General features: G+C 41.0%; 1 protein-coding gene across 2 annotated transcripts; it reads right to left on the reverse strand.

Moving 5' to 3' along the window:
• Positions 1 to 4,910: 4,910 nt before the first annotated feature.
• Positions 4,911 to 27,851, reverse strand: shdb (Src homology 2 domain containing transforming protein D, b). Of its 2 annotated transcripts, XM_077608075.1 has the most exons (8): positions 27,584 to 27,851; positions 25,887 to 25,968; positions 25,599 to 25,820; positions 23,258 to 23,408; positions 20,130 to 20,354; positions 10,393 to 10,567; positions 9,166 to 9,285; positions 4,911 to 5,550 (listed from the first exon to the last, which is right to left on the reverse strand). In XM_077608075.1, the coding sequence occupies exons 2-8, from the start codon at positions 25,929 to 25,931 to the stop codon at positions 5,364 to 5,366; spliced, it is 1,125 nt and encodes a 374-aa protein (XP_077464201.1). In that variant the 5' UTR covers positions 25,932 to 25,968; positions 27,584 to 27,851; the 3' UTR covers positions 4,911 to 5,363. The 2 variants fall into 2 exon arrangements, with proteins under 2 accessions (XP_077464201.1, XP_077464200.1); XM_077608074.1 differs by having other exon boundaries at positions 25,599 to 25,968; positions 27,584 to 27,846.
• Positions 27,852 to 27,924: the final 73 nt, after the last annotated feature.

The following is a 27,924-nucleotide window of genomic DNA, read 5'->3' on the forward strand; positions in this document are numbered from 1 at the left end:
TTGTAGAAAATCTGGGTACAGGTTGAAGCGTACAAGTTACAAGGGATATTTAACTTTAATATACTTTAACAGAATTGAATTGAAGGTTTATTCTTTGGGGATAAAATGTTGTGGCAAAAAAACAGACAGGTCCAATCATTTTACATAACTATTATATTATGCGGAATGGATGACGAACTACTGTATTTTCCGGACTATAAACCGCACTATTTTTCATCGTTTCATTGTCCATCCCGACTAATACTTGAGTGCGAGCTAAATATGTATTTATTTTTCTGCCAATGTTGCTTTTCTTAGGCTATATTTACCCAAAAATGTTATGTTCCCAAGTGCCTATTTAGCCTATTTTGTTGTTCTAAATTTTTACTATTATTACTTTAACGTATACTACAGGGGTCGGGAACCTTTTTGACGAAGAGAGCCACAAACAATTCATATTTTCCAATGTTATTCCTTGTGAGCCATACTAGGAATTTAAAAGTCAAAATACATACATGTAAACAAGTGCCTTTTCATTTTTTTTTTGTAATTTAACCACTTTTAAAGTGGAAAAATACTGAATATTTTTTATAAAGATTCTTATGCTGTTGCTAATCAATGAGAGGATGCATTCCAGAAGAGTCTACTGCAAAAAAAATGAAGATTAAAGCAGTTCTAGATGTGATATCTCAGTTCTGTCACCAGCGATTTCCATATTTTAGCTCACAGGTTAGCGAAGAGCCAGATGCACCCATCAAAAGAGCCACATGTGGCTCCCGAGCCATAGGTTCCCTACCCCTGGTATACTATATATTACAGTTTAGAATAAATCAATTCATAAATTTGTGATAGATGCAATTCAATCAACTAATTTAAAGGAAAAACAAGCCTATAATATTATGCTGAAATGGTACGCAAGGGGGACAAACTACCGTAGACAGTTTTGCTTACAAAGTACACGTGTTTGAAAAACCCTTTTAAACTAACAAAATAGAAATGCAACTGTTTGCCTTGCATAATTCGTACTTGCTGGAGGTAATGCTCAAGTAACTCTATTCGTCTCTGGCAGAATGCCCTCCGCTGAAGTGAAACTCTGACAAATTCTTCCTTAAAATAACCTCAGACCCCTCCAAATCCCTCAAAACAGCAGCTGCTTCTTTCTCTGCAAACCAGCTCTGATTGCAATCTTCCACCAAAGCACACACACACACACACACATGGGCAGAACAGACCGCCAAACTACACGTGCACAATCAAAGAAAAAGTCTAACACACACGAACACACACACGCAAACAGAAACCCAAGCACACACAAAGAGACAGTCAAACACGGATGCACAAAGAAAGAGACACACACCAAGTGTGACCTCCACACTGTGTCCTCCAGGCCTCCCTGCCACAAGTGCAGGGTTTAGCGTGTCTCAGACGAGGGATATGTGAGGTGGAGCGCGACAGGCTTTAAGTCTGACGTGTGTGCCGTCTCTCACTTGTGGCGCTGAACACCATCTTATGTGTGAGGTGTACGTGCGCATTTGTGTATATAAATACACACAGTTGTGGAAAAAAACCCTACGTGAATGCTTAGCAAAGACCTAAATTGGTCATGAAATGATCTCATCTTCTCAACCGCAAAAGACAAACACGGTCTACCAGTTCATATGAATTGAATGTTCATGGCAGTGAATGCATTAAAATAAAGGTTCAGAGTTTCACTTTTTGCTCCACATGAAACTCTTTCTACGTTAAAGTGTTTTCCCCATTAAAACTGAATGGAATGGATGACGAACTACTGTATTTCCGGACTATAAAGCGCACAATTTTTCATCGTTTCATTGCCCATTCCGACTAATACAACCTAAATACGTATTTATTTTCCTCCCTGTTATGTTGCTTTTCTTAGGCTATACTTACCCAAAAATCTTATGTTCCCCGGTGCCTATTTAGCTTATTTTGTTGTTCTCCATTTTTACTATTGTTACTTTAACGTATACTATTTCTTGGTATCTGATCAAATAAAAAGTAGCCTTCCAAAAATGTGACTTACATATTGTTTGTTCCTTTTCATTGCGTATTTTTTGGATGGTGCGACTTATACTCAGGTGCGACTTATAGTCCAAAATATACCGTTCAATACGGCAAAGTGATGGAAACAACTTTGACAGCCTTAATCTACGATATGCCCAAAATTTCTTTACGGAAAGCACTTTCAAATAACCAAGCCATTTTTACTCGCAATCTCCAGATGCATTATTCACAATCACATTTGAATATTATGGTTGGTGCTCATTCCACCACACCAACTGTGAAGGATGAACAGCTGCCACCGGTGCTTTATGATTGACACTCACCTCCACACCTGACATTATATACACACACACACACACTTGTGTTCAAAGCCAGGACAGCTGTGTGTGAACAGAATCTCTCAGTCATTTTGAGAGAAAGGCAATACTGATGGCGCTGTATGTGACAAAATGGGGTTTTGGTCCAGGAAGATCGCCAGCTATGCTGTGGGGAATCCTGTTTCACCAAAACAAATAGTTGGTTGCACCTGAGTAGAAGTTACAGTAGCCAAAAAATGGCCAGTGAAAGGGGAAAAAAATATGTACGTTGCACTGGAGTGTAAGTTGCATTTTAAACAGAAAAATAAGCACCGCTTGAGGTAACAAAGCAACAGCTTTTGGATAACTAGAGTCTAAAAAACAACAAACTGTAGGGGTCAGAGTGAAAAAAATAAGATACACGTCGCACCTGTGTATAAGTCGCAGGCCCAGCCAAACTGCGGCAAAAAAAGCGTCTTATAGTCCGGAAAATATGGTCCTATGCTGAAGAACACCGAAACATAATTGTGTGACTTTGATAGCAAATAAGCTAGTCAATCTACCTAAAACAGGAAAACCCTAACGAAAAAAATCAAACTCAGCCAGAAGGCCCATTTCCACATTTGTTGAATCTGAGCCTAAATAAAAATATGACAAAGCTGCCATTGTTTCGTGTTGAAAAACAATAACAAAAGACTTCTATTTCCATTTCTGATTTCCGCAAACGGAAAATGGAAGAAGGAATGACAAGAGAACCAAGCAGTGAAGTGAAGATAGCTATTGGATCCCCCCCGCATGCTATGCTGTGACCATTGTTACATTTTGCATCCTTCTCCAAGGAAGCACTTGGGAAACTGCGACTCTAGCAGCACCCCCTGCCATCCTCAATGTCAATGTCTCTCTCACATACACACTTGCACATTAAGACCATTTTTTTTCTTTACAGTATCTCCACGCCCCCCCTTCCCAACAGAGTGATCTGGCTCGTCTCGTCTCTCCGTCACGCGGGTAATCAGCCTCCGCTATTTCATTTGGCTCTGTAATGAAAGCAATCCCAGTGCTTTTCACTCTGCAGCGCGGCCCAAATAATGAGAGCTGCCCCCCACCCACACCATCGCGTGCCCCTCCACCCAATTCATGCTGTTAATGGATGGAAGAGAGCAAATGTGTGCGTGTGACTGAAGCACCAAATCTTGCCAAGTGTTCCAGTCTCTTTTCAATCCTGTGATATTTTATCGAAATAGAAAAAAAAATGTAATCGGCAGCTCTTCATCGTTGTGATTTATTTCTTCAATTAGCACTAACCTATATTGCACATTAATAACTATCCCACTGCGACTACTGTAATTTCTTGGGTCCAATAAACTGTCGTGCATAATACACCCCCATCCTTCTCAATATTCCTTTGTGTTCTATAGTCCCCCAATTTGCTCCATGTTAAAAAAGGAAGCATGGTATTACATGCAAAGCAATTTGTATTTTTTTTCTCTTTTTACATGCGACTTCATTAAAAAAATTCCCAAGTGGGACATGCAACATCCTGTGAATGCGCAAAACAGGTATTCAAACAATCTAATGACTATTTAAATTTAGTTTATTTACTTGGCTGTGACTGTTTCCCTCATTCGCTGTTTAGAATTCCTGAATTTATATCTTATTTAGCTGTTTTGTGGTAAAAACCAATGCAAAACCGTTGATGCCGTACAGAAAAATATGTTCCTAGGTTCAATTTATACCCCGTGAATTTTAGCCAATCAAAGTTTTAACAGAGAATCTGAAATGGTAGCTTTAAAAAATAAATAAATAAAAAGAAGAAAAAAAAAATGAAACTCCAGATGGCACGAATTTACTCACACCAATCAGCTTCTAAAAATCACTTGGCAGGGGGGGGGGGGACAATCCGCAATCAAACCTATGGGGGGGAAGGAGTGTGAGAAAAGGACGGCGCTTTCAAGTGTTTCCTGATTAGCCTGCAGCCTTCAAATATGGTGTTTAAAGTCAGCGGAGACAGAAACGCTTCTTTCCAGCCAAGCCAAAATTGTCAACAAAGAACTAAGGTTTGAGTGCGGTTTTACATGAAAAGGAAAAAAAGGCCCTGTCATTAGGAGAAACTCAACATGTATTTTAGCATAGGTGGAACAGTACAGCATGAGGGTGCTTCACAGGCATAGTGTCTGTGTTAGAATCTTGGTTTAGTTTGTACTAGATTTATGAGTAAGAACAAGCACTAATGCAGCATATGTTATTCATATAGTAGACAAAATATGTTAAGTAATGGGCTGTAAATTGCAAATGATAGAAGGATTTTCTTTTCTATTAGACAAAGCTGTAGCCTGTAAATGAAGTATAATGAGATTGCAACGCTACATATAACTAGGTAGCATTTATATATTAACTTCTGATATTGTATTAGCATACCACCTTTTGTTTCTTCACTGTCTTCTTTAAGCATAATCTGTCCAGTTACATTTTCTATCAATATACCAAACTACCCGTGGCACGTAGCAAAGTGCCTATTCACAACGTATAGCGGCATCTAAAATACATTTACCAATGCCTTGTGTGATACTTATTGATTTCCTTAGCTCAACAATGAAAAAACACACATCATCCTGTATAGTTCCATTTATTGATCCTAGTATAAATGTGAAAAATATGACAAGAGGAATATTCAACCATTGCTAATGAGGTGGCTATTTTTGGTGAAACAGCAGTAATTGAATCTCAATTTTCGGCAGCCTCTCCTCTGCAAAAGGGAATCTTGTCCTACTTCTCCCGAGGTTCCACTAACCTCCTCAGCTGTGACAGACATGGCCCCAAAAGAAATGAAAATGAGAATTTTTGATGTCCTGCAGTCCGCCACGCCTGGTTCCCCAGGAAAACGACAGCGAGAACGAGAGAAAAAGAAGAGTTCGGGTATTGGCTTTTCGGGGGAATCCATCTTCTCGGATGTTAGCGACGTTTGGCACAAGGGGAACAGCAGTGGAAGGTCCAGTCCCCCCCCCCCCCCAAAAAAACAGACAAAGGACTTTGAAGTTTCTCCCCAAAAAAACTTTTTAAGAGTCAGAGCGTCTGCACCAGCACAGGAAAGAGCAGCGACAGGTGCTCGGCGCCACGGATGGGAAGCTTGTGCGTAGTGTAGAAGTGCACCAGCTCAGGGATGGAGTCGAACGACGGGCTGTTGTGTCCCAGCACGTATTTGCCGTCTTTGCCATGCGTGAACTTGATGTGCATGAAACCCTGGCAGCTCCTGGGACCAAAACAACGATCTCAAATTACGACGGTGGAGTCACGCTTAAAGGGGGAAATTGGTAGTCAGTCGTGCACTCTCTCCACTGCATCGGGGAGCAAGGGATTATTATGATGGATGATGGATGAGGATTAGTACAAGCGGAAGTAACAAGAGAAAGGGAAACACGTTGGAGTATGAAGGTGAATGAAAAATATGCAGGTCCCGTGTGGTCGTGGTCAACTTTACTTCAATAGTTTGGAGAATAACGGCCATTGTTCATGTATCAAGAGATGCCAGGCTTAAACCAGGAACTACATTCACATCCTCTATTCTGATACTTGTTCCATGAATGTTTTCATTTTTTTCCCTTGCAGTGTAATCCCTTTAACTTCTTTAAAAAAAATCCAATTAGAGTGTAATCTCAATTTGCTGCCATGTACCGCGTGTAATCCGTACTCCTTAAAATTGCCTTAAAATCATTGAATTTTACGATTCCTCTCGTATACGACGCCCCCTGATTCACAGTTTTAACCTCCATATTCATGGTTTTAATAGGGAGTCTAGTTTAACTACTCGTAAAAGGTAAGATGGCGGTGCCTTGAGGCTCTATTTTGAAATAAATGACCGTATACACTGCATTGTCGGTACACGGTCGATTGGTTGCCGGTCTTTTGGTCGCCTGGAAGGTTATTGATAATTACCATTTAAATCGTTGCTCAAATTCCCTAAATACAAACTGCAAATTACTATTTAGTCATACTTAATGCCCTATTAATTATTAGGCTAAAGAAAAGCTCCAAATTTCCCGAACTTTTATTGTTTTTTGTTGGGGAACTTGTTAAGACCCTGACTGACGTAGCTTCTTAAAGGGACAACGCATGTACTTACAAACTCTTCTACACTCGTACGCCGGCTCAGTGAAACTGCGCATGGCCATTGTTGGCTTTTATTGATGCGTAGACCGTGTTGTTTTACCTTGTTTTGTCGCCGGTCTTTTGGTCGTCAGTCTTTTGGTCGCCCGTTGTCGCGGTCCGGGCGACCAAAAGCCCGCGACCAAAAGACCGGCGACCAAAAGACCGGCGACCAAAAGACCGGCGACCAATCGACCGCACACGGCATTGTTTTGCGTTATGGTGTTTCCTTTTTGTGTCAAGTCTAATTTCTGCACATATAAGCAGTACCCTTGATTTAGTATTATTATTTTTTGTTACAAATACGGCTTATCTGCGAGAAAATACAGTAATTCTAATGTGCCCATCTCCTTCAGAATGAATAGTGACGGCTGATGTACCTTAAACCAAAGTGGATGAGAAAACTCGAATCAACCCCGTTCAGGCTCCCAGCATATTAAGCATTTTCAGTTGTGGTTAGGAGTGACAGACATTTTGTTCCCACCAGTCCTAGAGTGGAACATGCTGACGAGCAATGCAGATCGACATGTTTACATTGGTTCAGCCCGGGTGGAGGTATACGCTCTACCGAGTGACATCAATAATGTCTTCCTGTGAGGATCAGGTAGCTCTTTTAGTAAAGTTAGTCAAACACGCCTTAGCACAAAGAGCGTAACATCAAGGAATTGGTTTTTCACAATGAAATTACCATAATTGATGTGCTAATCGCTTCCAAATCAAAACAATGCGCCGACCAGGCTTGGGTCAGCGAAATTAGAGCTTTACTGTCGATTACTTACTCGAACCCTGACATTCTTTTGGCTATTGGCACAAAGGTCGTTCTGTTCTCATTGTTATCACAAAAAAAGTGTTGTTTCATGGACGGAATGCTTGCGTTAAGGCTGAAATTCAGCGAGTATTGACAATAGCCTGAAGAAGACGAAACAGAGCTTTGTTTTTAGAAGCCAAATGCCCGTCCAATAAAAAAGGTTAAAGAGATCAAAGTGAATTATTTACCTACTTTGGTCATACATTGAGTCTATTATATGCAGCTTCCCTAAGCAAAAGGACATACAATCCCACCGGCTGAGTCTGTTTATTATTAAATTTAAGTGACTAATAGATCAAAAGTTCTGGGGGGGAAAAAACTTCAGAGGATGCAACCTTTGACGCTTTTACAGCTTTTTATCTGGTTTGACGGCAGCCAAATCCGGCGATTATAGAAATATATTTAAAGGTCACAGGGAAGTGAAACCCTAAATATAATCAAAAGCTCAAGTCACTCACTAAGAAAATCAAAAGTCATCCTGGAGGTTGTAATTAATAAAATCTCAAGTGTATCCCGAGACGCCATATTGTCTCAAATGAGTTTCTCTCGACTTGACGAGAGCCAGACGTGGAACCAAAGCTGCGACCTTGCAGCCTGACCGACAGGAAGTGTGCAAAAAATGTATGAGTAATGCACAAAGTTGTTTACGTGCAGCCTTCCCCATCCTCTTACTCCCATCTCTCTAGCGAGTTAGCTCCCTCCTTGTGTGGCCAGCAGAAGGCGATTCATATTCATTAGTGATTACGGAGAGGATGATGTGTGCACTGAAGTGTGCGCTACCTGCTTGATTACCACTTAAGGGGGGGCCCTTTGAGACCACGGAAGGGGGCTATGGTGAGTAGAGAGGGTGAGACGGGGGAGACAAGGACAGAGGCGTGATGGGAGGCAGAAGCGATGGATCATGGTCGTAATTACAAGAGAGAGATTTGACCAGATAAGCATTATTGCAGCCTGCAAATGAGGAGTGGAGGAGGAAGCGGTGTGGCAGTGATCCTAAGTTTGGGTGATGAATGAAAGGAGGAGGCTTCGGACAGATAGAGGTGTGCGTGTATGCCAGACTGCAATCGCCTGTGCGAGGCAATTCAGGTGTCCTCACACAGGCTTTGCAGGAGACAGCAGCATGCAGGTAGTATGCTTGGTTTAGAACAGCGGGGAACAAACTTTGCTTGAAGGCCATGTTTGAATTTTATATGTCACAAAGCATTTGTAGGTGAGGCGTTATAAACATCAACCCAAATGCTATATTATAACATTATTCCTACTGGTTTTATAGTGATTATTCATAATTCTTTTCATTATTTAAAACTGTATATCTAAGTGTTTTTATGAGTTTGATAAATATATATAGTTTTTGGAGATACTTGTAGCCTAAAAATCACAACTTGAATGTGCATGTGTCGTCAGTCCGAGTAACAAAAATAAAAAATACATATCTAAGTCACACTCCAGCTAAACTATGAAAAAAAATTGTGACTTATCGTCTGGAAAATCCAGTAACCAAAATGTACTTTTTAACCAGTATCATGCTCATTATTACTATACTTTTATCAAATTACAATGTACACCCCCCAATATTTTCACTGTATTTTCATGTTCAAATTAAAATGAATGCTCTTTTTAGAAAGTATATTTCATCATTATAATTAATCCAAATAACCATTATTTAACATTATTTAATCAAATACAATCCCAGTTTATTGACCAATAGTACTGCATTGAACAGTTTAGAATAAGCCAATTCAAAAATTTGTGATAGATGCAATTCAATCAACTAATTTAAAGGAAAACAAGCCTAATTATTATAATTGTTTCAATTAATGCAACAAAAAATGTAATGGATGGAGCAGGACCTCCGTAACTCTTGGGCTTATAAATCACCTGCCTCAGAACGAACATGTTTGTGTGTTGGTGTACCTTAGGGAAAGCGAGAAGTCACATCTGTTGGTCTGGCTGTTTCTCACCAGGTAGCTACACTCTTTACTTAACGTGAGCAGCGACTCAGCCTCGGACCGAGACAGCGAACCGTGGTACCACCTGAGAGACACACACCACGACATTGGTCATTCCCACATTTGCTCTCTGACTTGTCTCTTTCTCTCAAGCACTCAATCCTTGCCAACACAAGCTCTCCCACGCTCATATTGCATACTCACCCCACGCTGAATAACACTCAACACACCCGCATAAAACTACACGCAGGCACTCATACATGCGAGCACACACAAGGTTGAGCGCACACTCTCACGAACACCCCAACATACCCGCTTATATTTACTCACTCATCCTCATTCATGTGCTCCATAGAGTGCAGGATCCAAGGGTGTGCTCACGCAGGCACGCAAATACATTTTCATGCAAATTTAACTTTTAATGTACTGTATGTGGCAATGGACAATAGAACAAATAATTCAATACACAGGCACTAAAAGGTAATTGGGCATTCCAAGTTTGGTTTTCCGGAAACTTTCATTTTAATAATTGATTAGACAAAAATAAAATAGGCCGGGGAGAGTTTAAAATACTATATGATGCAACGTTACATCATATACTTATAATACATGTATTATATGCAAGTATATGCTGGTTGTCAGACAACAGATAGAATAGGCAAATATTTTGACATCATACCATGAATTAACATACTAATTAGTTTGAATTTGTTTGGTGTTTTTCATGTTCAGACCCATTTAGTTTTTACTGTAATGTTTTACAGTGCTGTGAGTTCTGCTGGATGCCACTTTAATGCTTTTCATCGTCCACGCTTGTTAAAAGGATCAAAATGGAGTCAGCTGAATGGCACAAATTGTCTTTAAATGAAAAAATAAAATGTTGAAGCAATATAAATCTATGTCAATTACCTGTTTTTGGGATGTCACATAATACACATTCATTTTGCATAGCATTATGGATATCTTTTGACAACAGTTAGTGTTAAATGCATCAGCAGTGCGACCACAACCAAACATTTATCATGTCGCCATCTATTAAATTGAGATGATTAAACTAATGGACAGAAGAGCAATGAATATGAAATCATGCCAACCTCTTAATCTAATGAAATGTCAACTGCACTGTGGCCTCTGCTCCGATACTTCACGTGAAAGTGATATGTGCTTCAAAAGGAGGGTATACAATACGTACACTTGCTTCTCCAGAGGCTGTGTTGGGTCCACTCTCTCCCCCACCATGGTGAGGCCCTCCTGGGGCATTCGAAATTTCATCCCGCCACCCAATAGTGGGCTGGACCGTGGCCCTGGAGGACGCAAGCGCTCGGTAGGTGATGACGAGCGGTCCCATTCGGGGCCGTCGAATTGCACTGTTGGCAGAGAGATGGAAAAAGACAGTCTTAGTATTTGTCACTTAGATCAGGGGTGCTCATTACGTCAATTGGTAGGTTGCCTGAGAGTAAGATTTGATCCAGTCTGTTAGTTTTCTTAAGGTCAGAACAATGTCTCGCTTGTACCACGACATCATAACACACACATTTTTTTAAACATGCATATCTGATTCATTTAACAATTGTTAAGGTCGCATCAGGACCAAAGTGTGGTGCCGACAGTTTCGGCTAAAATAAACGACTTGTCACAGCTGCTTGTCAAGTCTTTCCTTTGATGTTGAACACGGTCATTTCGACGCCCTTTATTGGTAAAGAGGGGCGTTTCAGCTGCCCCCAATTTATCGAGAACCAGGTGATGACAGACTTTTGGCAGCGAGAAAGCCGAGCTAATTGTGTGTCAAGGTGGCATACAGGGGGTGCTGGAGCCAATCCCAGCTGTCTCCGGGCCAGAGGCGGGGGACACCCTATCCTCATAAATATATACATACACAAAAGTTTTAAAATAGCTCATTATCAGAATAAAATTGAAATTTGTTTAGAGGAAGTGATGGAAAAAAATAATCAACTACTAGCATGAAGTGATAAAAATAAATCGCTTGTGAAAATATGCTTTATAGACTTCACCTTCTTATTGAAAAAAAATGTTGCATATGTCGTATGCTCTAAACTTCAATGTCTGGGAATCTGAAGCTAAATATAGAGCAGGTGTAGAGCAACAGATGGAGTTAAAGAGGTCACTGTGACTGCAGATGTTTGCATTTGGGGGAAGGGGTGGTGACGATGGAGCAAATGTTTGGAAAATGGTGGGTCGTGTTCAGGGCAAGAGGTCACATTGCTCTTTAGCAGAGGCCTCTGCCCCCCTCTGACCCAGTGGGGGCAGGCCAGGACACCTCTGACAACTCTCTCATCTCTAATACAGGAAGAAGGGGTGATTGGGGTTGCGGGGAAGGGAGTGCTATCAGGTGAGAGAAACAAGAGCCACAGAGTGAGAAAAGCACAGATGGCTTCAACAAAAAGCAGATATGTGAAAGAGGCGGTGATGACAAACTGGTGAGATTCAAACTGAGTGCAAGATTTTAATGAGAGGAAGCAAACAGAAGTGAGATATGGTGGCAGGATGCTCCCCCGTTGTGTGTTGAAAGTGCAAAAGGGCACAATTGGTGAAAGACTGAATGCCAAAGAAATCAAGTAAAGATGCAGTTAGCACTATTTATAGACTGGAATCATTGGTGGCAGGCAGTTGGATGCCAGCTCAAAGATCTACCTTGAAGAATGACCTCCATTGCTTTTATATCCTGCAGGAGGTCTTAAAATCTGACCTTTATGTCCATCATAGAGCACATTATATTCAACCTTTCCGCGGACACATCTCAAAACTCATATTTCCGTTCGCTTAGGACAGTATACAACAGATCCTCTGGAAGCAGCCATTCATCATGGGAGCTCATTTAAAATATACACTCTGAGCCTGTATTGTTTACGGTTATCTGACGCTGAGGAATTGCATGGCCGCATCAGCAACCGGGACCAAAATGAGGCTTCGTGTGTGCCATGAGGCAGAGTAATTGCAGGGGCTGTGAAAATGCTTCTACCACTATCCTACCTATGGTGGAGGGAGAAGACGGGGGGTGATGGGGGGCACAGTGAGGCAGAGCTGAAAATAGCTCATTATCTACTATACCAGACAATAATCTGTCGTCTCTGTAGTCTGACACAAGCGCACATTATGCGATTTGGATGTGCCGGTTTTAGGCGATACTTGGGATAAAAAGATTATAAAACAAATACAAGGTAAAAAGATATTTTAATGAGGTGATAAATGTAAAGATCCTCACCATCTAGCTCTAAGCCCATTGCTTCAAAGGCTATTTGAATGGGCGTTGGGAGAAGGACCTGGCTGTACAAACATGCATCCCTCCCCTCACTGGTTAATTATTGAGCAGGCAGACACACTCCGCCACTTTCTCTGTCTCTGTGAATTATTGATGCGTGGAGCGGTACAATGGGCCCATCTGGAGCAGGCCGTAATGTCACCAAAGTCAGGACCAAAGTATGGCCCGGCACCCCACAACCTGGCTCATGTAAAGACCTGACACTGAAAACACTTGCCAGTCACTCCGCTGCCCTTTTTACCTCGAATCCATGAATAAAACAGCAATATATAAGACACTAGAACATTCTTTTGCTCAGATTTGGAGTGATTTGGGTCAACAACAACCCTGAATGCCACGAGCTACACACACACACATCTGATGACAAATGTATTGTGTAACAAAAACTGTTGGGGAGGGGGGAAAAAGTAATCATAAGGTTTTTAATCCTCAGTTTTTGAGTCCAGATGTTTTATTTATCTTGAGTAGGATTGGATGATTAATAATTTTTAGGATGATTTATTTTTAATCTGGTTTTTGTGGGGGCTTCTATAGGACAGTACTGATAAAATGGCTGAGAAACATAGATGGACTGGTTTACAAAAGTACTGTAGTAGTTTTGATAACTTTGCAACTCAACTCATCTCGTCTCTCCACCAATTATTTCTTCAATGGAAAAAATTCAACCAAATTTGAGTTTGTCAAAAAGTTCCAATGATCTTTTCTTGAATTGATCTTTTATTCAAAGTAATCCAAGCACTTCGTAATTTCAAAAAAAGTTGTCTTTACTTTCCCCTATACTAATTTCAGTGGATTATAATTTAAACGCTAGTTTATCTATTTAGCTGACAACACCCTCCCAAAGCATCTCGATAAGACAGACGACACATGCGCCCTAGCAGGGAATGTCTGGCTGCCATAGACAACACAAACCCGATTATGTGCCATGCGCTGAAAGTAGCGTGTGCCCTGCTTTGTCCTCTGATACAGCACAAAGCCTCCCATGAAAACAAAGAGTCTCAGACAAAAGGGGCGTGCTCACTTAAGTGCTAACAACCTTGTCAATTCTACTTAGATTCCCCTCATTTCTATCTCCCAGTCGAGCTCAATTTGCGAAATCAGAGCCATCGAATAATTCGGCCAAATCTGACATCAACGCGGAACTCTCATTCCCTCATAATTATGGGAAGGAGCGACCAGGGCTAATAGAACATCTTGCCTCAGTTGAGTGACAGGTACATATTCAAGCACACCTGCTGTTTTGGTGCAGTGTGCCCCAAAGAGAAGAGGGGGTACAAAGACAGCTTCAATGGGTCCACTAATGAAGACATCTGTTTTTTTAAAAGGGGCTGGCATGAACGCAGCCATAAAGACCTTCTGCTGGTCATACACAGTCTGCCCCCCCATAAAGACAAGATAATTAACACCTTATGTCAGTGCAGGGAAACGCATATTCGCACACTTTTATAGCAGATTGGTCACAGCTAATCAATTCTGAGTATTGAATTCATTCCTGATGGAAATAATGCCTTGATCTTTATCCCCTCTACTCTGTTTTTTCTTTTTGTAAAGAACCCAAACGGTCATTGTGATTCTGCGTTCAGAAGAGCCAGATGAGGTGACGTGGACATCAACACAGTTAGAATGGTTTCAAGAGAAGCTCCTGGGGTATTCTTGGAACAATCCACCTATAAGAGGCTCTGGTAAAGCTATGGAATCCCCTCGGGAAGAGCTGGACAAAAAGGCTATGAAATAGAAGTCTGGTCTTCCAAGCTCAGGTTACTGCAAATGGACTTTGGACAGGGTCCAGTGGTGCTAGAGCCTCTCCCAGCCAATCGTGGGAAATGGCCAGGGTACATCCTGAATCGGGTGTCAGCCAATCGCAGGGCACACTGAAATTTAGGATTTGGAGTGTTCAACCATGCATGTTTTTGAGATGTGGGAGGAAACCCAGAGAAAACCCAGGTTGGGCAAGAACATACCAGAGTTTGGGATTGAACCCTTGATTTGAGAACTGCGAGTCAAACAGACTAACAAGTGGTTAGCATGTCACCTACTAGCCCCACCCACAGGCAGAATTATAGGTAATCCAAAAATAATTTTCAAAAAATAAGAAAAAAAATTGCGGCCCGGCAGCTGAGAGGTTAGTGCGGGGACCTGGATTCAAATCCAGGTCGGTCGACCTGTGTGGAGTTTGCATGTTCTCCCTGGGCCTGCGTGGGTTTTCTCCGGGTATTCCGGTTTCCGCCCACATTCCAAAGACATGCATGGTAGGCTGATTGGACACTCTAAATTGCCCCCTAGGTAGGAGTGTGAATGGTTGTTTGTCTCCTTGTGCCCTGCGATTGGCTGGCCACCAATTCAGGGTGTGCCCCGCCTCTGGCCCGGTGTCAACTGGGATAGGCTCCATCACCCCCCACCCTAGTGAGGCTGAAGCAGTTCAGAAAATGAGATGAGATTGGGAAAAAAAGTGTTCTATTATTCCCAAACTTTGCTTCTCGCCCGAGTCTTACATCGCACAAAAAGCAACGATTTACTGTATTTGCCTGCTCTTTTTCCAAGTGCTCGACTTGACTTCCATCAACTCAGCCTAACCGCAAATGATTCACAAAAGAACACGTCTTTCCATTGATGTCGGGCAAAGGTCACGGCTGGGGAGAAGTAAAAACGGCGAGTGATGGGGGAGAACGAGGAAACGTGACAAGGAAAAGTCCTTCCGAGGCGCCACTAAATTGATGAAGAGGCTGCTCTCTGATGACGGCCCGTGGGGCCTTCACAAAGCACCGCACTGCAAATCTCATTTTCTGTTTTTCTCTCTTTGACGGCGTGTTTGTTTCCATGCACACAGCCACACAAAACAGAGTCAGGCTCCAACTGCTCCAAGCACACACACACTCAGACAACAAATCCCACATCCAGACACTTCTTACACACAGAAACGAGCCTGCGCACACACATGCCTACCATCTGTCAAGGTAGTACAGTGGTAAATTGTTACCGGATTGGCAAAAATATAGGAAAGATGGAAATGAAATTGGAGAGAAATTGAAACTTTTGTATTGGAAAGAGCCACATTTTTTGGTCCGTGTCGCCTAGGTTCTTATACTCCAAATATATTCAAAAGTGTAAACAAAATAGTTCTCACAATAGCGTAGAGCTATCTAATGTCTTCGAATTAAAGGGGAATTACAGCGAGTTAACCCTTTTCACTGAAGTCAAATGACCCCAGTTCTTCCGAAAACAAGCAGATCCTGCAAGACCGCAGATGTCTTCCGTCTCTGTTTTCAGCTACTATTACTTTTGCAGCTTTGAACTGAGCTACTCTGAACATCTTTTCATCATTTCTTTTTAACCTTAACCCCAATGTGCATGTTTAAAGGCAATGTTTAGACGTTTCCTTTGGAGGAGCATTGGGGGAACAATAGTACAGCAATGTGGCATCCCATATGATTCCTATTTATAGATGTAAAGAAAACACCAAACTTCCTTCATTTAGTGACACGGGAGAGAAATGATACTAAGAATGGCATGTCATATTAAATGGTGAGCTGCATGAAGACCAGCAAGCTATGTTGTATGGATACTTAGAATACAGCATACACAATTAACCTTGGGCAATGAATGAAATACTGTTTCACCATGTCTAAAGACATGGCCATTAGTGATCATAAGTGGCAGCCAACTCCAGCTCATTTCCATAGCAACACAATCCAGTACAACTGCTGCATTCCGCTCTCAGAAATCATTTCAGAAAATCTTCTAGAATAAAAAAAAACACAAAAAAAACTTAGGAATTGAAATACAGTGACTTTCTACTTTTCATTTTAGCATTCTTTGAATTTATATTTGCAGTTTGAAAGCACTTACCTGAGGTCAAATGTTTCCTTGCTATAAATGACGAGAGCCCATCAAAAAGATGAGAAAATATTCAGCATTGAAAAATAAATAGATTTTTTATTTAAATCAATAATGTGGTGAGTCCCATGAGAGTTGCTTTACATAAAGATCACGTATCTCTTTCACGTATAACAACCTGTTCAAAGCTGTTATATGGAATTAAACTTATAGAGGAAAATTCTATAATTCATCTATTCATTAGGTGTGGCCATCAGAGGGCTAATGAGATGGTGCCTTCCATTAACTTGCTGATTGGTGTTGAGCAGCTGCAGGGCCAATCTCCCACTGCCCGGCGTGATGTTGATGTCCGTGAATTAATGAGCGTAGTAATTTGAGCTGCTATAGGGGGACTGGTGACATATTTCAAAGACTGAAGTTAAAAAAGTAATAAGCACGTCACGTTCGAGGCCCTGGGCAGACTCACACAGATTGTCGAAATGGACGACTTGGCCAATATATATTTTTTAAAACCTTTGAAGAGGGAATCGAGCGACAAAGAAACTATAAAATGCCTTGTTACTATTAGGCCCAGTTTTATTTTCATTAACAGGAGTACCTGTTGTACCACAGTTTCATTTTAGAATGTGTGGCATTAGCAAGGGTTTCTTTTCGCCCACTTTACAGCGTACATCCAAAAGGTAACATGGCAGCCTTATTCCCATCTTTAACATACTCTTCAGACTTCTCTCTTTTATACGCATAACTTCCTTTTGCATAGTGTTCATACAAACATTACCATATTTTCGGACTGTAAGTTGCACCAGAGTATAAGTCGCGGTTCGATATTATCAATAATAGTTTGCTGCTTAAAAAAACTTCTTCATTCCAAGTATGTATGTGGATTTTTTTTAACTTTCTAATCACAATTTCAAAAAAATAACAGTATCATCATTCATCAATGCCCATTATCGGCAAGTATGCTATGCAATCAAAACAAATCCTTGTACTCTGGCTATGTAAAAAGTGATATCTGTGCATCCCTATACTTAACATTTAGTTTACTCCAACCATAAATACAAACTAGTCCACACAGAAAACACGTTTGACACCCCCGCAGTCTAGAAGTAGTGACGATAATTTAACAGTTAAAAATGTAAAGACAAATACGAGAAGAAAAACCTCATTAGTGCTCGCATGTCCTCCCCCTCCCAAGGCATTAACACCAACGCACTCATTTATACCAACATAGGGACCATTGGCACGCCACATCCTCTCACTCCTCATTTAACCATCTAATGATAAAAGCTGCTCGAGTACAGAACGTACATTTGCCTTTCGTAAAGGCGTTGATGAGACAAGGGAAGACCACGGCGACCCACCCACCTGCACCTATTTGCAAACCCACCCATGCAGACACGTGCACACTCGCCTTCAACCCTTCCAGCAGGTTATTCCAGGGAGCGTGTCACATCTGCTGGGAAAAAGGGCAATGGCGACAGCCTTGTCACCACTGAGAAAAAAAAAAGTGCGATCATGTGTTCGCAAATGACTGATGGGAGCAGCCATCATGGCCCTGCACACCCCCAACCTCAACACAGCCCTGAGCTGTTCCTCGTCTCTAAGCTCCTCCTCTTCAGCTATCCTTGGATGCGATATCTCGCGGCCCTTTTCCTTCACACCTTTTTATTCCCTCATGAAACCTTTTGCAGTGTCCCTCGCTTTCCTTTTCGCCAGCTGTTTTCTATCCATGAAAGGTAGCCTTGGGTCCATTGATTAAGGGTAAAAATGAGGGGGTAAATTGTTTGTTTGTTTGTTTACACTAGCGTGCTTTGGTGCATCACGGAAGGCAAAATGTGCCAGCACCAGCACTCAGTACACTAAATGGTAATGACAGGAGGTCAAAGGACTTCAGCAAAGTAAGCATTTTCCCCCTTTCTGCTGTGTAACTATGGCGTTTGAGTGCATGTTATGTGAAGGCGTATTACCTTTATAATTTGAGGCCCTATACTCGCTTTTGACACGGTGCACTTAACCAGTTTTTTTTTGCAGTAGCATTTTACATAATTGGAAAAAAAGGGGAAACTGAATTTTGTTAATACCCGCTTTATGGCATATGTGCAAAGTTCAATTTCCGGGTATTCGGCTGGAGTCACGGAGATTAACTCGTGGCCGTCAGATTTAATCATTTCCAGGCTAATTGCAGCAGATTGAAAATGCATAATAAAAATGAGTGTGGGTATCATTAGTTTCCCAGTGTTAATAAATAAACAGGTAAAAAGTGTGTGCTTAAAATAATCGGCGCTATAGCAGGAGTGCATCAATGACCAGCAGAACACCTGCTGCTCCATTATTTTTTTCCACTAATGCAATTCTAGCACAAATAGAGCTGCCGTCCTTCTCACCGTAATTCTTATTAGCGCTGGATCAGTTATGCTGGTGTAGACATGTAATTAACTGAGGTGTGGGAGGCTCATACACATTCAGAGGTGGGCTTAAGGGGTGGGAGTGGAGGAGAGTGCCGACGAGGCACGGTTGATTTATTATCCCATCACCTTGACCTTGCTGACTTGAAAGATGCGGCTCAATTAAGCCAGCTTGGCCTCTAGTGGCGAGCACTGATCCACTTGAACGGACTACATTCCTATTTTACATTCCACCATTGCTTATGATAGTGGGATAGCCTCCAGCACTCCCCGATTATAACCTGATTATAACCAGTAAATGACAAATCATTATTTGTATATTACTTTTCAGATTTTTCACCAACTTAAATGTGAAGTCTGTCATCAACTGAAATATTCAGCAATAATATATCAAAAGAAAAATGAACACATTTACTAGTTGAGGAGAATTGATGAGGAAAACACTTGAAATGTGTCAAAATGTCCCCATTTTAGAGGATTTGCATCGGGAAAATCAAAACTTGTGTCGCTCATGACACATTGTAAACCCAAAGGTTGTTATGAATAATTTGGAACAGTCAAACGAGTAAAAAGAAAGGAATCAATATTCAATAAGGGTTGTTTAAAAAGGCAATAAAGGGAAGATAGATGGGTCATTTGACAGTGAAGGTCACAATGGTCCCTGTTCTCTGCATCAAATATTTGTGTATGTGGTGATGGTGGCTAATGACCTTTATAAAACCGGGACAATTAGATAAGAATCTCATCATGTAGAATAACAAGAGTGCTCTGTGAACCCACTGGCAGCTTTCCGCCCTTTAAAAGTGCTCATTATGAGAGTTGGCTTAGCACTCACCCACACACTGAACAATCTCTAATTCAGAGGCACACTTTCATGAAGATTAAGAAAACTCTTTCACTCCCCGCTGGAGCAGCTATTGATTTGTTGTTTTGCTTCCTCACTGTAATGGATGACTCCCTATTAAAAGGAGCATCACAAAGACAGTTGGACAATGCAAAACTTTTCTTTCCTGAATTCACCATAACAAATAAATGAATAATAAACAAGCACAATGGCCGTACTCTAAACACCCATGTGGCACATTAAAACAGTTCAAGCCTTTAGAAACACTCAGATTGAACATTCTGTAAACAAGTGAAATAGCAAAACAAATTGCTTTTAACTTTTATCCCTGCACAAGTCCCCGATAAGAGGAAAAACACAGTGGTATATATATTGATCCGCCATTACTGTCTTGGAATATTTAGAACTAGAACTAAACTGAAAAGTAACTCTTCCTTCCTTCATTACTTCTACAACACACTTATGCAAGAAATTAGAGCAGGCTTGAATAACTTTTATGTCCTGGAAGCTACAGTGAGACGTAATGTGCCATGTGTGTTTTGCTTTCACCGTTTTTAGAAGTTTACCTGCAAAAGCTTTGGAGATATGATCTTTCTTCCATTCCCAAGGTTGGTCATATTCATCCGCCGGTCTCTCGTCATCTTGCGGGAGCCTGCTGCCCTCCTTGCCCTCTTCTTGTGCTTCTCCGAATGCAAAGCCTGGACGTTGAACACCTCGCTTGTCTTCATAAGGGGTGTCGTACAGCTGTAGCCCACCCCGTGCCCGTCCTCCGCCCGGGCCACGCTGCAGCTCTGTCAAAGCAGATAGGAAAAATCCATGAAAACGGCACGCGGTGTAGCGTGCAGAAGATCACAGTCGCAATAATATTAACACGGGTATTGTTTGCTACCAAGAGTGCCTGTTGAGAGCTGACATGACTAGAATTAAAAGAGCTCGACAAATGATGTTTGCGCAGCTTGCGGCGCAGCTTAGAATCTCATATCCGAGCTTAAAAACGCTTTGAGCTCCAACGCCGAGTAGCATAAACGCACACGCCTTCCATTCATCTGCATGACCCCCCGCAGCAATCACCGACAACACCACCCTTGTTCCCGGAAGAAAATTCTCATCACTTTCTCAGTAGCTCCCTGCTGAGGAATATTTTCTTGGAGTCAAATATGGCCTTGGGATGAAAAGGATTATTGGCGCCAGCAAGAGAAGTTAATCAGATTCCTGCATCTCATCAACAGGAGCCAGAAACGTTAAGTACTCATTGCACATTTTATCTAATGTGCTAAAAAATGTGGCCTCTTAAGAACAGGTGGCAGGAGAAAAAAATGAGACCGAAGTATACTTTGCCCCCAAAAAATAAATTAATGCATGCCTAAGAGAACCATTTCATGGTGAAAGGTGGGGAAAATCTTCAACCTTCACACCACATCAAGACGAGCATTGCGCTCCCTGCTAATCACCATGGCGACCATGTGGAGGCCCTAAGGGAAGGCCCAGAGGCTCTGAAGAAGGAAAATGGGGAGGGAGAGTAGGAGGAGGCATGCCAGGAGCAGGGACAGGGAAAGCGGGAGGGGGCGGGGGTGGTTTTTGTTGAGCACGCATGTGGGAGATCTGTCAGCGTTTGATGTTAAATCATGGCGACAGAAGCACGGCAGCGCCGCAAGCTGCTGCTCTACCTGCGCCGGGAACCCGAGGTGTCAGCGGGGGCCGCCGGGAGATGGCGAAGATGAAGGCGGGGAATTGAAAACAGGCTGATGGGGAATAAAATGAGAAATTCATTGGAAAGGTGATGGCGGGAAACACAAGCGTAGAGAAAAAGAGAAAATGGAAATCTGACAGAAAGGTGAGCAAGGCCGGGAACTGAAGTAAGCTGACATAAAAAAACGCATGTAAGAACAATTCAAGATTAGAGACCTGAAGAAATGGGATGGCTCCAAGGTCGTATTTCTTTGTGTCGAGGTTTAAAGAAAGCACCTCCGTGAAGAAAAGTATTGGAAAATATGTCCCTGTCATCTACAGCATTGATTCTTAACTACGGTATCTATCGTTATGCATCATGGGTTCTCAAAAGAAAATACAACCTGAACATATACGTTACATGCAGAAATAAAATTATAGCCTACGTTGAGAACTTATGGACAAACAACCTGTAAACCACGTGTCAAAGTGGCGGCCCGGGGGCCAAATCTGGCCCATCGCATCATTTTGTGTGGCCTGGGAAAGTAAACCATGAGTTCCGACTTTCTGTTTTAGGATCAAATTAAAATGAAGAGTATAGATGTATATTAAGTTTCCTGATTTTCCCCCTTTTAAATCAATAATTGTAATTTTTAATCCATTTTTTCTGTTTTTAGTTCAAAAATCATTTTGTAAAATCTAAAAATATATATAAAAAAGCTAAAATAAACATTGTTTTAGATCTATAAAAAACTGAATATCCAGGGCTTTTAATCCAGTTCTTTTAATCCATTTATAAAAAGTCTAAGTTTATCTAAAATGGTCCGGCCCACATGAAATCGAGTTTACGTTAACGCGGCCCGCGAACCAACCTGAGTTTGACACCCCTGCTGTAAACAATTAACTATAACTCATGTTTTTGTGTCTGAACTCTGATTTTGTGACAGATTCAGGTAAGACAAGACAGACAGACAAAAGCACATAGATCAAAACTGAGACAAAGCTTGTCCATTCACTCAATCAATTTTAGGATTCTCATCTTGTGCCATTGTCTCCATCCAGCTGCTACAAGAACAGCCACCAGCCGAGGAAAGGAGTGCATAATCATTAAATCATTATCAGCATCTTCGACCACCCAAGATGGAAGTGGCATCATAGAACGAGCAAGACAATAATTTGCTAAAAGACAGATTACCGAGACAGCCAGACTCCCCTCGGGGACTAAGGAGAGCCCTTAAGATGAAGCCAGATAGACGAACAAGGAGAGAGGAGGAGGAGGAGGAGGAAGACGAGAAGTGGGGCAAGCAGCGGGAGCACTTTTACACTAAATGACTTGGATGGGGCAGAGATGGGATGCTGGGAAGGGCCAGACAGAAATGTTACAGGAGGAGAAACAAATGGAAAACAGTAGACATGAGTGAGATGATGAAGGAGGAAGCCACAGGGGATGAGGAAGGGTCGGTAGTGGAATACTCCAAAGGGATGAGAAGCACAAAGATACCATCATTGTTCTGGGAAAAGAAATGCTGGAGAAAGGATCGCATTCATCATTTTAGTCATTAAAACAGCAGCATATCAAATACAAGAAATCTGCTTGAATAATAAATGTGAAAAAAGGGGTAGTTTTCTGGGGGGAATTGCAAAAAACACGCTTCATTGAAGGCATCATTCAGAATGAGAGAAATGAGGGTCCCCAGCAGTATAATACCACTTTCCAATATTTGTCTAAGATCAGTCTTGTTGCTCAAAACACTTTTCTACCATTATCTTTCCCTGTTGTAATCTAAACCCCTCAAAAGATTTACAAAAAAAGAAAAAAATACCTCATGGTATTTGAATATTTAATGCCATCTAAGCAGACCGTACAGGAAGTGAATGGCAGATTTTTGCACAGTTTATCAGAAAACTCCTTTATTTTTTAGATCTCACCATATGTGTAGCCAATTTTTTGTTTTTAAATATTACTGCCATTCACATCTGTTGCCAATTTGGATTCTATATCACCATGGCAATTATGTCCACTCACCCGTTATGACTCGCTGGGCCTCATACGGTTCCATGTATCCATTGTTCTCAGACGGAACCGGTTTTATATCTGGTTCTGGTCGATGGTCCAAGCGAACATCAAACGGGTCCGAATAATCGGTGTCGCCTGCCAGTGGAGCAGACGGCACGGCCTAAAAAAAGACAAAAAAAATCACCTATAGCATTTAAACATATATGCAACTAATTGACTTAAATACAACACATGCAAATGCTGCAACAGTTATTTGAGCAAACAACTCTGGTTTGCAGCAAAAAAAGCTACACACTAAATTATTTCATTTATTATATACCCTTTCTCAACTGGTATGTTGAGGAAAAAATCCTGACTCAATAAAAGTTATCCAACACTGACTACATTGACTTTTAAAGTACTCCTGACTTGTAGAACAACAAGGAAATATTGCTTATGAATTCTGCCAGAAAATAAATCCCTGCTGAATTGCTTGCATGCAAAGTAGATGATCTCTTGCTGTTTTTATGTTAATATGGTGACACTTGCACAACATTTAGACTGCCACAAAAGGCCCAGATGTTATATTTAGTAGCAATGCAAATGTGCTCCGGGTTCAAAATGTTTAACAATATTCTGCTTTGCAGTTCCACCTGGTCGCAGGAGAATGTGTTTGTCACATTTTAAGAATACTACTTCTGTATTCAATTAATACTTCATGATGCAGGTCAAAAACAGTGTGGTCATGTACACACAAATGTGCCCATCACTCTTTGGCAAACTGCTTGGCAGTGTTTATCTTCCAATTCCCACTTCAACACAAACAAAGCCTAAAAATAAAGCTAGATTCAAGCACCTTCATTGATTATGTTGTTTATCGATGTAGAGGAATCTTTTGTCTTAATGAGAGCAGATTTTCCTGCAGTTACTGGGGAAAATAATGAGGGAACAAACAAACTATTGTCTGAAATTCACACAAAGTCTGAAAAAGTAGACTTTTTAAACAAAGTTAAACCTCTCCAAAGGGACCGAGTTCTACCCCAAAGAGGGATAAAATTGATTAGGATCTGAAAAAGTATAATTACCTAAAATTAAACTGACATAAACAAGCAGGAATTTTTTTGAAAAACTTTACCTTAAGTCACTATATAATCGATGTGTCTACCAATCAACAACAGCGTCTTCCAACATGTGCTCTTTCGGGGTCTCTCAGCTTGCAAAACCAAACCCGATTAATAATTTATAGAAGGTTTTAAACTCAGGGGACAGGCGACCACCTCTAATTCTACACACCGCTCAAGTCATCAATTATTATCTCATCTTTCCCTCAAGATAGCCGTGTGGCGAACCCGTCTCCAATTTATGCAAACACATTTGTGACACACATTTGCTTGCTGAGTGCGATCAATAATGCTGTCAGGCTGATATTGAATGAGACAAGAATGAATTGGGGTGGGCTTTGCACCCCCTTCGCTCCTCCTTCTCGTTCGCATTCTCCTCAAGCTCCTTTGTCACACCTACAGCACAGGTTACAAACTGAAGACCCGCACAAAAAAAACCAGTAAGACCCTTCACATAACTATTTCAACCTTTAAGTACTAGCTACAATTTGTCCTCAAATCTAGGTCATTTTTATTATTATTATTTTTAAATTATCGACAACGTGATAATAGTTGATGACTATCAGACTGTCAAAATGTATGAGGACTAAGGATACATTAATTTGAGTTGATACCTCAATCAAAATGCAAAAATAGCAATTAATTAGAATTACTGGTTTGTTAAAAAAAAGTTTTTTTTATTCAAATATCTGAAAATTTCCAGCAAGAAACATCAAAATTGCTTTGTATTTTTTAATTTCTTCTGGGGAAATGTAACCATGTTAAATGTGTAAATAATATTGTATAAATATAGATTGAATCGTAGGATATATGGGCAATATTGTATTGTCCAAATTATTGATATGAAGCTGGGGGTTTTCTTACACAAAATGTGTAATGAGAATAAATTAATTTTAATTTTGCTTTACGTACTTTGTGCACACCTGATCACCAATTTTTATCTCTTCAGAGATAAGCAGCAGATAAGCAAGTTTAACTTGACTATAATTTAAATATCAAACTTCCTAACAATTCTCGCGTTCTCAGGTTTGATTAAATCTGTTTATTTGTGGGAACATGACAGTTTCTGAATGTGATTAGACGGACGACTTGAATATTAGGGAGAGAGCTTGTTATGTCTGCAGAACGAAGGCTTCACTGATAGTTGTTGACAATAAAGAGGTTATTGATCGGTCACCACTCGTTTTTTTCTTCTTTTCCGACATTACATGCAAGGGTTTTTATCTCTGCGCTGTTTCCGATATACTCACAGGTTCTTGCTGGTCATCCAAAGAGATGGCACTGAGCAGGATCTTGGTCCGCCCAAGGTCTTGGGAGTCCACTTTGATGAGTCTGTGTTTGGGAGATTTGACATCCGTGCTCAAGGACTTCATGGGCGAGCCGTAAACCGGGGTGGAGGGCTCCGAAGTCCCGGATTCGGCCCTGAGCCGATTCTCCGAGTCCTCGTATGGGTCTTCAAAGTCCAGGTCCCTCTGGAGGCGGTAGGCTTTTAGGATCTCGCTCTCGGTGTAGTCCGGCGTGGGCGGCTGGGGGGGTACCTTCCTGCTGCCGAAACTCAGGTAGTCTTTGAGCCACTTAGCCATAGCGGCTTTGTTTGGAAACTCAGTGTGACGCTAAAGACTAAACAGGATGGATAAAACCAAGAGGGTTATGACATATTTTACATGTGTTTTTATGAATTTGATTGGCAGAAATATAGGTACATTATGAGTCAATGTGTGTCTCTCAACATAGAAATAACACTTAGACAATCCTATAGATTTCAGGCAACCATGTAGTAAAATATTGTTTTTTTAACTCACTGGCTGCAATTAACAGCTAAAAAGGTAACCAATCCATTTTAACTGGGAGTGCTGGAATTATTTTTTTTACTGTCAGCCCTCCAGTCAAAATGGATACTAAACAGTTTACTTGTTATTAAACATTATTGGGTGTTGTGCAGAAAAACCTAATGGTGCATACATAATTATCTAATGTATACCATGAATTGAGGAAAAAATGAGCCATTCTGTAGTAAACTATTCATTAAGGGAAAAATAAGTTTTTCAGGAACAGTTGTGCAAGTACATTAAACACTGATTTAATTACATTGTCGGTAATGTGCAAATTATACATTACTTTAAATGGTTCCACGACTTAGGGTGAGAAAAATACACATTAGCTAGGCATTGGTCGCATCATAAATACAGTCAATGGCAGTTAGTTTGCAATGACGCATACTAATTAAATTGCTTTCCACTTTTCCCATGGAAAGTCAAACTGACAAACACATTCAAATAAAGGTTGATATTTTTCCCTTTTACAAAGCATGCACTGCAACTTTTGGAACAAAAGCTGCTTGCCTCTCTCTGTGGATGACCATAGACGTCCAATCAACAGCTGGCAATCTCCGGCTCTAAAGCCACATGTGGCTGTTTTTATTTTTCTTCTGTGAATTTAAATTACTAGTTTGTCACCGTATGAGTGTCCTATCCATTCTGATAGAGCAATATTAGTTCCTCAAAATTAAAATAGATTAGACGCATATCCATGTTAATGCCAACCAATTCATTGACTACCAATGACTGAAGTGGGGGTCAAATGTCAACAGCTTGCAATAAGTTAAAACCTAACCTATCTAAAAATAGTCTTGCAAATTAATTTGAATAAATGAAATACCTTGATTTAAGCTCTCACCCCTGAACTGACCCACCTGAAACGTTTTCTCAAAGAGAACTCACTAAATAATTAAAATAGGAGCGTAATTCGTCAAAATGCAACGATCTAAAGTACAAGGCGGCAGAAACATCAGTGTGTCGGCCTCACAGTTCTGCGATTGTGGGTTCGATCCCAGGTCAGCCCTCACTGTGTGGAATTTGCATGCTCTCCCCGGGATTGCGTGGGTTTTCTCTGGGTACGCCAGTTTCCTCCCAAATCCCAAATAATGTTGACTTAACAAATGAATGAAAAATATAAAGCTGGAAAAGGGCACGCCTTTTATTTTTAGACAACATTATTTCCTAGATGAACTTTGCACAGGGCTGCGACCAAAGTTGTAATAATTACAAGCTAAACAGATAACATCCGATAAAAATCAAACAAACAAACAATCCAACAAAACATACAAATACAACCAACTTCCACGAATACGACCAGTAAAGTCAAACCAACAGGTATTAATTTCCTCCTAAGAAAATAACCTTTTTCGGTTTCAAACATTTGTATTTAAAAAAAGCCTCAGACCACATGGACTCACCAGCCACAGTGTGTGTATTTGTGTTCAGCCCCTCGGCCACTTTGCACGCTTCATTCCGTCTTCCCTCGTGTCCGCCCACGAAACTACTTCCACGCGTTTTTACTCAAAAAAAAGAGGGATCGAAAACCCGGTCTTCAAACCAGGAACAAGAACCCGGCGTGGGTTTGATAGAAGGCAAAGATCCAAATGAGAACCAGCGAGTGAGTGGAGCTCACGTTTAAAGGGAAAGAGAGAGAAAGTCAAAGCGTTTAAAGGGGAGGAGCTTCACTCCGTCCTATTATCATCGGCGTCTCTTGCACGCGCACTGGAGCGTTCATTCATTTAAATATCTGCAAACATGG

The sequence above is a fragment of the Stigmatopora argus genome, chromosome 8 (assembly GCF_051989625.1).
Source record: "Stigmatopora argus isolate UIUO_Sarg chromosome 8, RoL_Sarg_1.0, whole genome shotgun sequence".
Lineage (NCBI taxonomy): Eukaryota > Metazoa > Chordata > Actinopteri > Syngnathiformes > Syngnathidae > Stigmatopora > Stigmatopora argus.

What these genes read in the sequence shown, in the direction of transcription:
- shdb (XM_077608074.1), bottom strand. Translation starts at nt 25,931, where the DNA reads ATGGCTAAGTGGCTCAAAGACTACCTGAGTTTCGGCAGCAGGAAGGTA. An exon ending in TGGATGACCAGCAAGAACCT is followed by an intron (nt 23,409 to 25,598) that starts GTGAGTATATCG and finishes GTCTTTTTTTAG; the next exon opens with GCCGTGCCGTCTGCTCCACT. An exon ending in GGCCCAGCGAGTCATAACGG is followed by an intron (nt 20,355 to 23,257) that starts GTGAGTGGACAT and finishes CTGCTTTGACAG; the next exon opens with AGCTGCAGCGTGGCCCGGGC.